Below are 17,131 nucleotides of genomic sequence, written 5' to 3'. Positions count from 1 at the left end.
CCCCCCCTCCCCAGCCGTACAAGGCTCTGACCCACATCATCTCCCCACAGCCGCCACCTTCCCCCGAGGGCAACCCCACAGATCTTGCTCTGCCCCCAGCCCCGCTCCCCTCCGCCCTCTTGCAACTCCCCCCAAAATCAGGAGCCTCAGAGAAGAAACAGGCCAAGGCGATTTTTTTTTCTTCCCCTAATAGCAAAATATATTTCAACTGCTGTAATACAGTAGATTATGAACAGCTCTTCTGCCTGACAGAACACTGTAGAGGTTGCGTATACGGGACTGCTGGTGCCAGGGCACATATGGCCCCATCCTCCCCCCTGCCACCACTGGTGAGGGGCAGCAATGGCTTCTTGGCCCTGCTCAAGCGCGGGGAGGAGAGGAGGGGAGGCTGAACGCGCCGGCTCCGAGGTGCCGCGGGCAGCCAGCTCGTAACCCTGGTGCCGCAGAGCGTGTGGGCTCGCTCAGGCCCGCGCTGCTGTTCTTCCAGCCCATCGACACTGAAGGTGGGAGCTCAAAGCGTTGGGTTTGCCTTTAGCGGGTGGGCCAATGCGTGTAACCCGTGCTGTTCCTTATTAAGAAAAAACATCAGGATTTCCGCCCCCTCCCACCACAGCACTTAGCACGTGCCTTACTGGGATGGCTGTCCCGGGACAGGAGACGGCAGCTCAGGTGCAGGACTGCTTCGCCTCTGAAGGCTGCAAGCAAAATTCCCCAACAGAAAGGACACACTGGGCACAGAGACTCTGCGGAGGTTCAGTCTTCCTGAGACCAAACCGTCACCAGCCTGACAAGTGGGACACACGCCGTATTAACACCGATTCTTGTGATGTTACCGAGCAAGGAGCTGCAGCTGTACTGGCTACCACTCCCAAGCTGGAGGCTTCCTGCCACAAAAATCAAGGGAGCTACCCTGGAAGCAAGCCGCACAAACCTCACGTAGGAGAGCGCCACAGAAACCAGTACAGATCATTATTAAGAACTTGGAAAGGGCAGGCGGTGAACCTTAGCGCCCTCACGATTGCTCAGACCACCATACTGCTAGCTCCGGCCCTCACAACCTAAGGAAACTCCAACAAACCTGGTATAATTGACTAATTAAACAAGCAATGTGCAAAAGACTTAGCATTTCCCCTCCAGTCCTCTTGAGAAAAAAAACTGAAATAAGCCCACATTCAAAAGCAATTTTAAACCCCCGTGAAATCAGAAGTAATCCCAATTGTCAATGCCCTGACAGCACGGTTGCCAGATGCCTTGATCTACAAGGCTAAAAACCTCAACCTGTCAAAAACTAAGACTAATTCCAACAGTCGAGTGTCCCTTTCTGGTTGCGTTTTGCTCGCCAGATGCTCAAGCCCTCAGGCTTCAAACAGCGGGGACGCTGACACAGTAAACACAGATACTCTTTATTAGGAATAGGCCAGCGCCAGCTGCGAGGGGAACACCAAAACTTGGCACGAAGCACCATGATTTTAGCTCCTTTGTTTTTTAATCTCCTTTTGAGAACACTGAGACAGTGGCAAGACCCAACACAGGCACTGAAGTGACAAACCCATCATACCCTATTTGAGTGCAGTTACATCCGTACGTAAGTTTTGAGCACCACAACCGAGAAGTACTGGGCTGAATTGCATCCTACACTAAGGAGGTGACAAAGCTGTTTGGCCAAAGGGTGGGAGGTTTTGTTTGTTTTTCTTCAAAAAGGAAGCTTAGTCGCTCCAGCACTACTGTCCCTTCCTCCTACAAAAGGTATGGCTAAAGATTTAGGATTAAATCAAACTGAATGAGGATAAGGTAATCTATTCTCGGGATTTTATACACGAACACTGCCGCGTTTGAGTACATATGTGAGCCCCTTCCGCTGCAGTTACCCCAACTGCTTCAGCAGACAAGTTCCAATAGCAGGTCTGTTAAGAGGAGAGCCACACACGCAAACACTGGCTTTGGCAAATCTGACCTGACACAATGTCCTTTCTGAGGGGCGGGATTCCTTCCTACAGAAAACTGAAAGCCTGCAAGAGTTTCCGTATCACCTACCTTTCCTGAAATTACTTTTCACTCAGGTTAGTAAAAACAAAAGCTCAAAAGTCACCTTAAGTGGGTTGGGAGGCAAGTCAATAGACAGTCCCAACACTGCTGGTATCAAATACCCAGCCTGCAGGTCAGCAAGGAAAAGCTGTTACCAGAAAGTGCCAATGAAGAACGTCTGAGTAACTCAGAAATCCCTGTGACCAAAGTTAAGGTACCTCCACCAGGTTTCTCTCTCTCCCCAGTACCAGGAGGTGCAGTTCCAGTAAAACTGGAGAGAGATGTACCCAGCTACCATGGAAATTCACTTTTGTGCTTAGCATCTGACAGAACAAGGAAACCGACGGGGCTCTGCCCAAATGGTAGATGTTGGAACACCAGATTCACGTAACGCTTCTGCCTTTATCACTGGCCATGGGAGGACGTCGTACCTCTTCAGAAAGGAGGGGGCAACACCCAGGAAACCGACCTTCCCCCGAAGCCCCCACTGACGGAAGAGCAGGCACAGGCAGATGGAAAAGCAGCTCCAACTCCAGATGCTGGCCAGCCCTCACCACCCACCGCCACGGCAGAAGCTGCTGCAGCACACGTTGGCAAGCGGCACCAAGGCGCGCTGGCGTACTGAAATGGACGAGCCGTTTCAAATGGGAACGCGCTACATACCTGTAAAGTTGCTTGTGTTTTCTTACAGCTGGGTCATAGTATTTCAAATTTTCCCTCACTAAAGAAAGCCTTAACTTGTATACCTTAAAGCACCTGCCAAATTACAGCAAAAGCTCTTTTACAAGTTAATTGTGTTAAAAGAATTGATTATCTGGAGCAAGAGAAAGGAAGAGCTAGAAGAAAAACTATTCCTCAAGTCGCGAGGGCCTTCAAAGAACAAAAATGCTGTAAGTCAGCTAAACTAAATGAATACAGAGGAAACATAAATTTTCAGTCTAAAAAGACATATAAAGACTGCAAACACTGCCCTGCGTTTGAACCTGATTCTTCAATGCAGCCACAAGTAAACCGACAATCCCCTCTTCCTCTGCCCATTTTAAATCTGCAGGCAGCCAACATCCACAGAATGCGGTTCAGAGCCATCCAGGAATACTTTGGCTATCTTCAGAGCAAGGAGGCAGATATCCTGGTGCTCCGCTGCTTGTCCACATCATAGCAGCAGCCAGGATCACAAAGAACAGAAGTTTTGCAGACATCCCATTACCGAAAGGGAGAAAAAACGCTGCAAAGGGATGGCTAAGGAAGATGGACGGATGCCAGCAACGAGCTAATAGCAAATCTGACTAGCCTATCTATCATCCAGAAGAGCAGCAACTTGGGGGAACCCCTGGATGAGTAGGATTCCAGTAGACTCCACCTTCAGCTCAATGTTTTGCCAGCATGGAAATGGCTCAAAGTGGGACAGCACCTGGTAGATGCTGCCTATGAAGCCTGTTGCAATCCAGGTCAACTGGTTTGCCTCAGTAATGTTTAAAAAAATTACAGTTTCTCCCCAATAACCTGGAGGCACAACTTCCCTTAGAAAAAGTCCATAGCAAGCTAGGTCATTGATCCAAATACTTGGAGGACAGCTCTGATTTTCTGCGAGGACAGGGCCAGAATGTACCATTTTCACATCTTCATATGACATGACCATGAGCGTGGTTTTAAGTAGTCCAGGAACGTAAGCTGCAAAACAAGGAGGGGCAGTAAGTTAGTTACAGGCCAACAGTACCAGCTGTGGTGTGGTCTCCTGAAGTCAAATTGTCCCTCACAGAAAAGAATGGGCAAACCACATTCCTACACCCTGCAACCCTAGTCTCATCCTCACTAAACACTTTGTGGAAGTGTAGCTACAGCCGCAACAAGCCGTTTGCCTCCCACCCACCTTACATTCAGGTCTTATACATCAGGTGAATGCCGCACCTAGTAGCATATTGTATCAAGAAGCCAGTCATTTACAACGTAAACTCTTAACTAAGGAGGATCAAACTTAGAGTTTGTCTGAGAATACCTTTGGTTAAAGCTGAAATCAACTAGGACAGCAACAAGTTTTGTATCGAACAGAATCTGCTGCCAAGAAAATAAGTTACAAGTCACAGAAAGTAACACCAACAAAACTCCAAACTGGCCATTTACAGCAACCAGTTCTCACTGCCACGCGACCTAGCCTGGGAGAGGCACAACGGGCTCAGTTTTTGCGAGCCTCATCGAAGTTTCTCCTGACCTCGCTGGCCAAGGGCTGCGGTTCCATGCACGCAGCCTGAATGGCCTAGCGTACTCTTAAGTCGCGGCTTATGGCTGCAGAAGTGTGGGAAGAACACCCTCGGCTTCCAGTCATGAAATACTATCAGCATAGTAAGCACTAATGAAAGCAGTTTTGTTAAGCAGTTTCTAAGCCTAACTCCTAATGAATGAGGCTCAGGCCATTGAACTTCTGCGCTGTCCCCAAAGCGAGAAAGGACAAGCTGCCCGCAGGGTCCGTTACCCCCTAGGAAAGGCCAGTCACTCACATTTTCCATAGGACAATACTGGCGGGCATACCACTCCTGGCTATAGAGGCAAATGATGACACCTTGGCCCAGGAAGAGGGAAGTCCACATGATCACATTCCAGATGGGCCCTTTCCGACTGTCATTAAGGATGAAGTTGAAGACCACTGGGGAAGAGGTGAAATGAGAAGCATCGTTCAGAAATGAGAGTCAGGATTCAAGAATCAAAGATCAACTGATTTCACTGGCTCCTTCCCTCCCTTCACTTCATCTCTGGAGCAAGAAGACTGCTCTGTGAGTTCAATATAGTGCAAGAAAATCTGATTGTGCTTGGCAGCAGAGCAAATACTATGAGCCAGTGCTGACATTTACCTCCAGTAAGTGTGCCGACAAGCTGGCCCGGCTGTATGCCTCTGGGGATCAATATTGTTTGTGTTACACTGTTGACCAAGACGTGCTGCCAGAGGAGGCTTAGTTTATTAGAGCTTTCTAACTCAAAATCCAAAATGAAACAATAGAGCTCTGCCTTCTAAATAGGCTCTCTTCTTCACTGCAGTAGCAAAGCCATACTTGCCTTACACTATGACTTTAAAGAAGACTTCCAAACTGCTGACATACAGCAATTCAACTAAGGCTCAGCAAAGAAGAAGCAGTGCTATTAAAGCATGTACCATGTCACATAAACAGCAGTGTATCATATACAGCTCTCTTCCTCTCCATCAATACCTTGCTTGCCTAAGTCCTAAGCCTGCAAACCCAGTGTGCATGTATATATACATATATACGTAACTACTTGGCTGCAAAAAATCCATTCATAAATTTTGGACTCACAGCTGCAACTCTTGGACAAAAAACAGTTCTGTGTGTTAGTGCCTAAAGAATAACTGGCATCATTAACAAAAGGGCAAAAGCATGCTTGTTTAAAAAAAAAAAAAAAAAAAGCCATAAAACCCACAAGCCACTCACATACTCTCTCCCTGGAACTTACTTCCAAAGCACATAAACAGGCAGAAGAGAACCGGATAGAAGTAGCCAAAGCAGACGCTCAGAACATATTCATGCACAGCAGCTGATACTGCAAAGACAGACAGCATAGCTGCTGCTTTGAACTTCTTACCAAAAAACTGGAAGAGAGAAGAATACCGAGTATTATAACCTGCTCTGCTGTGGGTTTAGTTCAGTTTTCTCATTTATTTTATTATTATTTTTTTTTAACCTTAGCTAGAAAGGGCTTCCTCCAGCCAAGAAACATATGTGAAATGTTAAGTGCTTTACAGAGCAGCTTGGATTTTTGGTGGTTTTCTTCAGGCATATTTCTGGTCTCCTGTGTAAGTACTCAGGTTGGACCTACTCATGAAATATCTACCATAACTCATCCAAATAGTGCAACATGAGTTCACTGTTGAGTCAACCTTTACACTCAGACCCACATTTTGTACACATTAAGGTCTTGGAAATGAGCAACAAATCTCTAAAAAGCACAGTTTTCTACCCGCAACAGCTGAGGCAAGACATTTTTGTGCTTCTCAACACACAGTGATGCCGCATCTTTACAAACGTACTGTCTTGCCCAGCAGTTAAATGTTTAATTAACAAAACAGAAGAATATATCTGCTTGTTACTCACCCAAAGGAAGTCCCTGTAGGCATAGTAATAAAGCCAGTCGTGTACTACCACATTCCAGGTTCGGTAGTAGTTTGCATAGGAAGTGGAATTCCACCAGTCCTGAAAGCACAAGTGAAAGACTGTAAATCTAATTAAGCATAAAACGTTCTGTAGGCCTTTCCTGGGATATCAAGTTGAAAAATATCGATCAGAATAATAACCAAGCTAACATAAGTTATAACAAGCTGCACCATGAAATAATGCTTCCCATTGTATTTTCAACGTTCTACTCTGTATACCAAAGTTTGGTTTTGACCCAAACTGCAGTGACTGAGATGACAGAGGAACTAAATAGAGTGTTAACAGAGCTATTGGGTAGCTCTGGTGGCTAGTTCTCTTTGTGCACAGGGTATACTACTTTAAAACAATTCAGACTGCCAAGTAGAACAGATCCAATTTCTACAGCACAGCGACAATCTTAAACCCTAACAGCGTAACACAAACAAAACCCTGTGGATGCTTTATTTGATAAGAACCTTCAGTTTCCTTCTCTTTCCTTTTCATTATATATAACTTTATATATATATTCCTTTATAAACTATAATTCCCGCTTCTTACCTTGTAGAACATCCTGTCTGCAAAGCGCAGCATCTCAGCAAATGCGTTGAGCCAACAGTGAAGGAACGCAAAGAAAACCAGGAATAGAATCAGTACACCTAGAAATAAGGTAGATTCAGACCAGTTTTGTAGCATTTGGTCTCAGCTATAGGCAAGAGCCTGTAACGCAGTCAAGACTGTTCTTATAGGCATGGACACAGATGAGCTTTGTCCTACCTACACGAAAATGTCAAAGTATTTCAGTTTCTCACCACACCAGGTCATGCTTACCCCAGAAGGCAGCAGCAAGGCTGTCACACAGCCTAGGACTTGATTTTGAATACTGTTACATTTAAACCCAGGCTTTTTTGTGCTGCCGATTCTAAAGTTTAACACCATAATGCTGAAGACTGCCCACAAGACCTCCTTGGCTGGTACTTGCCTGTCATGAATGCTTCTCATATGAAGCACTTCCCCTCCCTCCTCCCTCTTCCATGAGGATAACAGTTACTCATGAATCCAGGTCTTACCTGGCAGAATGGAGTTGAAGATGCAGAGGACCAGCCCTCGAAGATTGAAGGTTTCTTGACTGCTGTTGTGAAACAGAGGAATGCAGAGTCTCACGAAAATGTAGTAGGCATAGAAAAGTGAACCAAGCACCTGGAAAAAAAAAAAAGAAAAGTCTGACTCCATATGAGAAATGCACAATTAACACATCACCACTTGACAGCTCTAGGAGAGCAATAGCAGCTGCCAACACTAGTCAAAATTTATTTTACATTGCTGCCAATAAACTTCCCTAAGGGTCCAGGCAAAAAGTAAGCTACAGCCATCTGTGTAGCATGTTGACATTGAGGAGCAAAATCAACTTGTCTTTTCTACTACAGCAGCTCTAAGTTTCTCCTAGTCCTATCAACTCAGAAGTTATGACAAATGATTTGTGCCAATGCCAAAGTGAGTGGGGAAAGTACCCTCTGATCTAGGTCCAAGACAAGGGCAGAAATAATTAAGAAATACTTACTGTAGTTAAAGCTAGTATTAAAGCTTAAGTTTCTTTTATCCCAAAAAAGAGCTATTTACAGGCCAAATCGCCTCAGGCCTTCTCTGGCTCATGAACCCACATTCTGGAAGTTGTCAAAATGCAGGTCACTGCTTTACTGCAGTCACTCCAACTGCTGTAAGCCAGGTGTGGGCTTTGTCACCCTCTTTTGTCAGAGAGCAAGCAGCCAAAGGTCTTTTCATGCTTCATTTTTAATTTGGTTGGGTTTTTGGTTTGTTTTGTTGTTTTGTTTTGTTTTTTTTTTAATTGGCTGGTTTTTAAACCATGCACTGTGTGACAGTATAAATTTCAATCATGCAAAGCCACTACTCAGAAACAAAGCCATAAGAAGCTACTGAAGCTCACATCCAGAGACACAAAGATCAGGTCAACTTTCAGCTCAAATAAGCACTGAAGAGCCGGACTTCAGGCCTCACTATTTCAAAATCAGTCTGAATATCTGAAGACAGGTAGCTGTGCCAGTGCATAACAGAGCATCAGTGTAAAGAAAAATGTCAGAGCATGGATATTGCTCTCCCCATGCACACATGCAGCTTTTGTACAGAATAGAGTCTAAAGGCTTCTTTAAGCAAGGATTTATTTTTTTTATTTTGACACAGTCATCAGTGCAGCAAGATCACTGTTTCTTTTTTTTTAGTTCACTGAAAAGCATTCTTCACTTGGTGTAGGCTTACCAGGAAAAGAGTGATTTAACGCCAAAGGGAGAACTGTTCAGCAACACAGATCCCTGAAAGCATGTTCTTCAGAAAGCTGCACTACTCACCTGTGCAAATTTGGTAGCCACATAGCCCCATCTTATCATGGGATTCCTAGGAAAAAGAACACATGATGTCATATCCAAATAGGACCTCCAAGCGGCAAAACCCTCCCTTCAATTATTGATTTTATTGACCTATACTCTGAAAAAAATGGGTTTTTAATTCCAGAGTTCTTAATCTCCTGACATCCAAGAGACATCTGCCCAAATTGCTGTTCCTCACTTTCAACTGCAGCAGGGCAACTACAGCAATTCCATAAATGGAAAAGTATCTGGAGAGCAGCATTATGCAATTACGTAGGAGGTGGTGATCTGCCCGATAGTCACGTAAAGGACTGCTGACTTGACACTGTCAAAGTGCAACCCAGTAAAGTATAGAAAAGTTTGGCAGTTCCCAGTTTTAAAGGCTTCAGCCTGCCTCCTCAAACTCAAGAGACAGGGCTGCTTATTAGCACCACATAAACCACCACACAAGCCTACTGCAGGAGCTGCGTACCACTAGATATTCAGTAGCAAGTTCTTTATTTGTTTCACTTCCAAAGAAATAAAATCAGAACTGTAAAATCAAAATACTACTAGCATTAGAGTGAGTTTTCATGATCAAGTCCTGCCTTTTTTATCAACCAAGTTTCTGATTTAACCAGATCTTTACAACAGCTCTAACTCATGAATTGAACAGAACACATCTAGGGATGCTTAACATTGGCTTCAGCTTTTAGACTCATGTTCTATTGGTGTTGCTCACATTACCTGGGATAGTTGTCTCTGTAGATGAGGGTGGGAGCAAAGAGGAAGTACAGGTACTGAGAAATTCTGGGAATAGGTACTGTGCCTGGAAGAAGCAGGGAGGGGGGAAAAAAAAAACCACTCTGAAATCTCTTTGCTTACTGATGGTTCAGTTTCCCCAGTACCCTTTCACAACACAGAACACAGCAAAAAACCTCACTTGAACTAAAAAGTATGGGATTTGCAGAGAATTACATAAACTAGACCCATCATATGCAATTGCCCCACCACGAAGCGTAGTTAACAAGTGAGGGTGACTAACAGGTAGCGCAGTGCTAACACCCTGATAGCACATTCCCTTTTCTCCCAGGGAAGATGAAGCTGTAAGGCCTGTATCAACATGTGGGCTCATGTTCAGCTCTGGCATGCCTTGCTGAAATGGCTTCTATGCTTTTATGATTGCTGTCATTTCAGCTAGAGCACTGGAGGCATGCAGGCAGATTCTGAACACCTTTTGCTCTTAAAAGCAGAAATAAGGAGTCCTGTTGAAGAAAGATCTAAGATACAGAGATGACTTAGACCTGAATAACAGTCTAGCTCATTGCTAATACCAGATGAAAAGGTTCAGGCTGAAATTATGATGCAGAAGGCCAGCCTAAGAGCCTCGTGACCTCCCCATCAAAAAACATCTATTCAAATCCTACCTCTCCAATTCATGAGGGCAGCTGAAAGCAATGGAGGGAAAACAAGAGTTGGTTACGCACTGCTTTCAAAATAGGCAAGTTACTCACTGGACTTGTCCTTTACAGAGGACAGGACTCTGGGTACGTTCTCCCGGATGAAGGAATAAGCCTTCATAACAAGACGAACCTGTAAAACCATGAGAATGTCAGTTTAACATTCTCAGTTTCCCAACTTTCCAGCAAAGACTGGATCAAGCATTTTAAGGCAACACCTTCAACATCTTGGGCTCTCTCCAATTTATCCCTTTTACAAGGAAAGGGCTGCTTCTGCCCACAAGCCTGTTTAATGGACATGAATTTAAGACACTGCAGGGTGAAACATACCATAACAATCATGGCTCAGGAGTGCCATAACACATCTCATTCACATTCACAGGACCACAGCACACACGAGGACTCCAAATAACACCAGCAAGCCACTAACCAATTAACATTAACTTAAAATTGAAGGTAAAAACCCCTATTCAATAGGCCAGTATGTTTCAAAGCCTTGAAACTGACTCCTTGAAGTTAGGCATGTTGACAGCAAGTATCACTACTTTGGAATAAGGTGGTGACCCACAAATAGTCCACAGCTACCCAGCAGGGTTTTTTGGGTTTTAATACTGAAAGACCAAAAGGAAGGCTAGCCCAAAGTTAATTCTTCAGGCTCACACTCATCTCTGACCATCCTTGTTTTAATTTGATGGTCTGACCAGTCCCCTACACTCTTGCACTTTTCTCCCTCTACCCCCAAAAAAGAAAATTCCACTCTCACTAAAGACTACAGGACAAAGATGGTTGCTTCTTAGGGACAAAAAGGGAAACAGGAACCACTTGTTGACTACCTACTTTCTCCTTTTTTAAAAAAAAAGCATGTTACAGCTTCCTTGTGAAGTATGGCACAACAGCTTCTTAAAACTGGTTTTAACCATTTAACATCCACAAGACAACTAGAAGTAAATGGAATTTCAGCCTTGAAGTACGTTCAGAAAAAACCCACAGTAAAATCTTAAAAAGGCAAAAAACCCCAAGTGGTTTCCAGGTCAAACTGAAGTTTACCATCTACTTTTTCTCATTAGAGTTGCTGCATATAAGTCTGTCTTCAAGTCAAAAGACAAACTCCATTCACAGCCCCGACTTAATGAATAAAAGCAACACATGACTCCTTATGAAAAAGGACCCTTTCCATTTTGAAAACAAGATTCAATATATCCAAAGATACCAAGTAGGGACCTACCTGTTCCAGTATTACAATAAAACGGGAAGCCGGGGGCAGGGCATATGATACAGCAACATAGGTTGGTCCAAATCCAAGCCCAGCTGTTTGGAACAGTGTGAACAACATCCCATAGAAGAGAGTGTGGATTACGCGATGAGAAGAACTGCAATAGCCTTGGGCCCACCAGACAAAAAGGTTGTAGGGAATGATAACTGTGGCACAGAACATGCACAGCCAAGTACAGAAGACAACCGGGAACTTTCCAAAAACAAAGACCAAGAGATCAAATCCCAGGACCAGCCTAGAAGGCACAAGGAAAGAGACAATACTCAGCGTCCATTGTTTCATTAGAAATACTTCTACTCCACTAAGTGGATACAAAATGCAAAGCTTCCAGATTATAACTGACAGCCCAGCTAGAAGCGACTGTGGCAATTTTCAGCTCAGAAACAGAGGGCTGTCTGTGGCAGATTTAAGTGACCACCCACAAACACATCAGAAAATAAAGAGATTAAGGACTCATGCCACCAACGCTGTCAGGCACAGCTTACCTTCAAATCCCAAAGGGCTTAAGCACATCTTTAAGATCAGCATGTGCTTTAAGAGCACGCTCAAGATCATCCCTGCTAAGAACAAGCATGTGACTAAATGATCTACTGCTGAACCAGGGTCCAAAAGAGCTTTTGGAGAACACTCCCAAGACATCACCACTATCACATTAAGAATCAGTTCTTTCCAGGAGTTTAACACCTAAAGAGGCTTTTTCCCTACCTCTATAGTCATGAGGTATTTTAATATCTGACACTCAAACCTAATTTAATTTCTGCTTTCTGAAATCTATAGGCATTCCACATAGATTCAGTTTAGAAGTCACCCAAAAGGCTTCGGGTCATTGCATGGTCAGTCCAAGTATGTCCAACTGGTGTGCGCCAGGTACTTAGTTCACTAATCAAGCTTAAAACGTAACGACATAAATAAAAGGATGTTCAGCCTTACCGGCTATCAAAGTCACCAAAGCTTACTCCTACACATAAGCAGCTCTTCTGAACTAAGGTCAGAAGAAGGTGGTACAGAGTATACCAATTTATTTGTTCTCATGTGGAGGCTCACTTGTAAACTGCATCCAAGTTATCAGATCTAGCTCAGAACACAGCAATGATTTTTTTTTTTTAAGTAATCTGATAATTCTGCTCCTATTAGTTAATTTTAGGGGTAAATGCCTATTCTCCTTCAATTTCCATACACTATTAAGTCAGGATCAGCTAAACAATATTCAATAGCGCACGAGCCTCTTATACTCTTGGACAAGAAGGACAATGATTATCATCAAGATACAGCTCCAGTTTTGCACACTGAAAATCAGATAATTGGCAAGATAAACATGTAATCCTACTTGTGTACATGGGATACAGCTTGCCAAGATACTATATATAGCAACAAGCAAGTGTGAGGAAAGCAGTCTTTCACAATCTTGTTCACAACTGGCTACCTGCAAAGCACAACCTTAACAGAGGCTGTGCCAATCCCCTTGACATTTTTTCCCCCAGGAAAACCAAAAAGTTCTATTTTTATTTAAGCACGAGTACAGCGTTCCAGGACTGTCATTTTTAAACAGCGGAAGTACTGCTCAAGTATTTAAAGTTTTTCTAAACACAGTTCCCCTTCAAACAACGCAAGCAGCTGAAAGCCACCATTTCATTAAAGGTATTCAACTAAAGCAGTCTACATTCAATGATGACCCCTCCCTTTTGCCAGCCTTGTGATGAACTAAGCACGTGCTGGCCATAATTCTCACAGAACACACCAATCTGTATTTTTTTCCTAATATCTAGCTATCAGATTTGAAGGGACCATATCCCCCCTCAAGGGATCTGACGGGATCATTTCCCCCCCCTTCAATGGACTTCATCACATATTTTAAGTATGCCCAATTGAAAACCCTCGCTTCCAACAACATCCCAAGGAAGGATTCCCCCTCCTTTCCGCACCATTCTGCGGTTTCATGTACCTCTGGTGCTTTGGAAGCGAGTATTTCCCAGCCCTGATCCCTGCCTTTCCAAAGCATTCTTACCTTCCTTCATCAATGAAGTCTACTAAAAGTGTGCTGAGGATGAAGACAATGAGAAGAGCGATGAACATGTGGTAGATCGTCCTGATGTGACTCACTTCAAACAGCTCACTGAGGGAGAGATCCAAATGCTATCAGGCCATTCACACAGCACATCACACCCCCAGTACTTGGCTTTCAACGTGTTTCACAGTAAGGCAAGATGACATCACTGCCACCCCAATTCAAGAGGCTGAAGTTAAGGTACAGTCTAGGTGCCAGTGTACACAAGACATTTCCCCCATTTATCTTCAGACAAAGGATAATTAGCCATTATCTCAGTGGTACTGAGAAGACTGTAATTAAGGTTTACATTTGGGGAAGCCTGCAAACTGCACTAGAAAAAACAGAGAAGCTTAAACAGATTAGCCCACATGGGTTTGAACATAAGACCACAGGTGGTGGTGGGGAGAGTACCTCAAAGCAAAGGCTAGTTAGTATTTTCAATCAATTTAATGGAAAATCTGAAGTTAACTCACTCCAAGAGGGACCTGCGGGCAGTAAAGATCTTCCCATGTTCTGGAGGAGCCCTCAAGGTCCTGCAAACACAGATGAGAACATTTGAGACAAGAACGGAAAAAAGGCTTCCAGGAAACATAACCTTGTTATACGAACAGCTTAAAACTGACTTACTTGGCTTTGTGCAGTTCCTTCTCTGCACAGGAAGCTGGGAAGAGGGAGGCTGAAGATGAGGAGTCCAGGAGTGCTGATTTAGCCACTAAACTGTTCACAAACTCTGTGAAGTGACTGTCCACTTCCTTCATGAAAGCTGGCTTCAATTGCTGACAGTAAAAACAGTAGAAGATTGTTTAATTCCCTGGATACATTTTCATAAAATATTTATATTCCCTTTTATTCCAGAGCAGAACAGTGCAACGCATCAAGAAGACATCCCTGTACCATCTGCCTACAGTTGGCACCAACTTGGGCAAGATGAGGGGCTTATCCTGGCCTGTTCATGTACCTCAGGCCAGAGGACTTTGAATAACATTCATCATCTCCATCAGACAAAACACTGAGGAGCAAAGTAAACATACTGCTCTTGGTATGCTTTTGGTCTGGAGTGGCAGGTATTTCACATTTTTCATGGTGCCAAGAAGGTTCAACTAAATTTAATACATGAGCCCCAGAAAAATTTCTCAATTTTAACTGGTTACATCCTTAGCATACGAAACAAGCATGAACAAGATTTACTTTTTAGTCCATATAGTATTATTAAGGGGAAAACAGATCTTTTCAGGCTTGTGGCTAAACAATCATCCTTGATGTTCTTATGCATTAATGCAGAAGTGATCTCAATGACATGACTGCAGGAAGAAGGACCAAATTTATCCTTCCACTGCTACCACTGTTTGGATGAAAACTTTCACATACGACTGAAGTTACAGAATGTACAGAAAATTTTCATGAAAGCAAAATACTAGGTAACTGTTAAGTGTTAAGACTGAGCAGTGAGAGACACAAAACTGGTAGGCAGCAAGACTGAAGTTCAAGAACTCATGGGGTCAAATATCCCACTTGAATCTCCTACACTCCCTTTTCTTCGGATAACTTTATACAAGTTATCTTCTCCATTAACAGCCAGTTGTGACAAAATTTCACCATTTTTAGCCTATTCATATTTTTCTTCTCTCATTTTAATAGACAAAGGCAACTTCTGAAGCATCTGGTTTACTAAAGACCTTGACGTCTAGAGGGTTCATGAAAAATCAGAGATGAGCATTCCCCTCTACCATATTTTTGGAAAAATGCATTGATAGGGTGCAAAAAAGGAGATAATGAGTTGTGGATAAAGCATAGGTGACCCTAGTCAAAGACTGCTTGTTTCATCTGATAAAGAGTTTCTTTTCTAGAAAGGAAAACGTTGCTTAACCCTCCCAATAATAAGTTATCCAGACAAGGGCTATAATTCACCTGCAAAAGGCAGACTAAAATGCTATGATGTTTCCACATCCTTTTTGTCTTGCCTTAAGACTAGCATGTGTAATTCATTCCTGTATTTTCCTGTCTGCAATACAGTTGGATCTGCTATTCAGTCTCATAACATGAAATTTCAAAAACTTGATTTCCCACCCCCCAGGCAGTTTTAAAAAGTAGATACATTTAGAAGAAACTTGATGATAAAATGTTTCAAGTTACTTGTTTCTGCAGAAAGTGCTACACTGAGCTCTGGATAGCATTATGTTGTGGTGCAATTTCTCTTACTCTTTATATGCAGAGAGGATCCTGAGATTTGCACAGTGGCTTTTTATTCTTATGACTAGAAAAAAAGCATTCAAAATTAATTCCCTCAAGCAAAGAAAAATGCATCATGCATTCACTGTATTTCAGTGAGAACTTTGGGAATCTAAAGATCCGAAGACCTCTTAAGATCTCTACCGAAGACAGTGATTTATGATACTTCTAAGAATTCAGTTCCTTAATGTCAGGTCCTCAGACACCAAATGGTTTCCCCAACACTTGAGCCTAGTGATGAAGCATGGGTAAGGGCTAACCCCTCAGTTCCTAAACGATAAACCTTTTGAGAATGCTCTGCCAGATAGCCACCATCTTCAGCACAGGAGACAGGCAAGTTTCCAGAAACTACTTCAGATCTAATTGCATACTGTGCTAACAACATTTGTCTGACCATCCTTTTGCCTGGGACTTTTCGTCTGCCTCCGGATTCAAGGTTCAAGTTTTCCTCCATAATATCTACATATTTCACTAGTCTTCCTACTGATACCTGCTTAAGAAGCATTTCTGTTTCCCCAATAACCTTCAGAATTCCTGACTGCTACCTACTTTCTAATCTTTAAGGCTTAATTACTTAAGACAAGTAACAAAACCAATAAATCAGTTTTTGAGGAGGGAAGGAAAGAGTCGGGAAGTTAGGCACAAAAATGATGCTTCCTCAAAAAGGCATTTGTGACACTTGAGCTTATTTGTTAGTACATGTTTAAGTTTCAGTGCCTAACTATCATACCACAGCAAGCTGCAGCAGCATTGGTTTTGCTAAAAAAGAATAGGTACAAGGTATAAGAAGGAAAAGCCAGATAACCAAAAGAAAATGTTAGCTAAAAGCTGCAGCAGTGATATATTTGCCTCTTACATAGATCTCCTTCCACAGCTATGTTTTAAGGAGTCTGTTTCCACTGATGGACACTTGCCATCCATGGTTATCTCCTTCATTTTCCAAGCATGCTTGAATTGATTTTATACGACAGATCACCCAAAAAACTAAGCTAAAAAGTCTTCTCTAGAAGCAAGACTTGTAGACTAACAAAATATATTAATAGAGGATATATTCTTAGAAAATGCTACTGTCTCGTGTGACAACAGCCAAGTAAGCAAGTTTAACTCTCTGGCAGAACATACAAGACAATGTGAAATGAGATCACATAAAACCAGAAGACCCTGAAGTCAAGGTGCCTCAGAACTTTACATTCCTCCTGTTTTGTAGCGGTCAGATCCAGAGAGATCTCTTGAAACAGAAGTTGCACTAGGAGGAGCAGATTAATATTTAACTTAAAAATTTTTCCCCCCTATTTAGCAGTGGTCAGTGCAGAATAAACAAACTTCAACAGTGCTTAATGAAACAGAAGCTCTTAGGAGCTGGCTACTTTTCAATAGTGCTTTTCTGGGAGGCAGAGAAGATTGCCTCTGCAAGAAATGGAGACTTGTTAATTCAAGAACAGGATTAAAAAAACACCCCACTGAGTGCTTTAGAACTAGAACCTGTAACAGAAGACACTGGTGCTCTCTGGCATGCACGTATCGCTACTAAAAAAGTCAAGCAGAAATTCCTGCTCCTCTTGGAGCACTCAAATTTCCATGCCAAACAAAGCACTATTCAT

General features: G+C 43.0%; 1 protein-coding gene across 4 annotated transcripts in view; it reads right to left on the bottom strand.

Moving 5' to 3' along the window:
- Positions 1-1,382: 1,382 nt before the first annotated feature.
- Positions 1,383-17,131, bottom strand: part of SOAT1 (sterol O-acyltransferase 1) — a 29,987-nt gene continuing 14,238 nt past the window's right edge. For 3 of the 4 annotated variants that reach the window (XM_055724858.1, XM_055724860.1, XM_005435871.4), the window contains exons 4-16: positions 13,929-14,077; positions 13,775-13,834; positions 13,260-13,367; positions 11,207-11,489; positions 10,036-10,114; positions 9,269-9,350; positions 8,525-8,570; positions 7,232-7,361; positions 6,723-6,820; positions 6,126-6,224; positions 5,488-5,623; positions 4,521-4,666; positions 1,383-3,696 (exon numbers count right to left, since the gene is read on the bottom strand). In XM_055724858.1, the coding sequence (XP_055580833.1) occupies positions 3,640-3,696; positions 4,521-4,666; positions 5,488-5,623; positions 6,126-6,224; positions 6,723-6,820; positions 7,232-7,361; positions 8,525-8,570; positions 9,269-9,350; positions 10,036-10,114; positions 11,207-11,489; positions 13,260-13,367; positions 13,775-13,834; positions 13,929-14,077 (1,473 nt within the window). In that variant the 3' untranslated portion in view covers positions 1,383-3,639. The remainder of the gene's footprint in view (positions 3,697-4,520; positions 4,667-5,487; positions 5,624-6,125; positions 6,225-6,722; positions 6,821-7,231; positions 7,362-8,524; positions 8,571-9,268; positions 9,351-10,035; positions 10,115-11,206; positions 11,490-13,259; positions 13,368-13,774; positions 13,835-13,928; positions 14,078-17,131) is intronic. The other variant, XR_008734757.1, reaches the window with a different exon arrangement.

The sequence above is a fragment of the Falco cherrug genome, chromosome 12 (assembly GCF_023634085.1).
Source record: "Falco cherrug isolate bFalChe1 chromosome 12, bFalChe1.pri, whole genome shotgun sequence".
In the NCBI taxonomy this organism is placed as follows: Eukaryota; Metazoa; Chordata; class Aves; order Falconiformes; family Falconidae; genus Falco; species Falco cherrug.
This window is presented reverse-complemented; position numbering and strand designations above follow the sequence as displayed.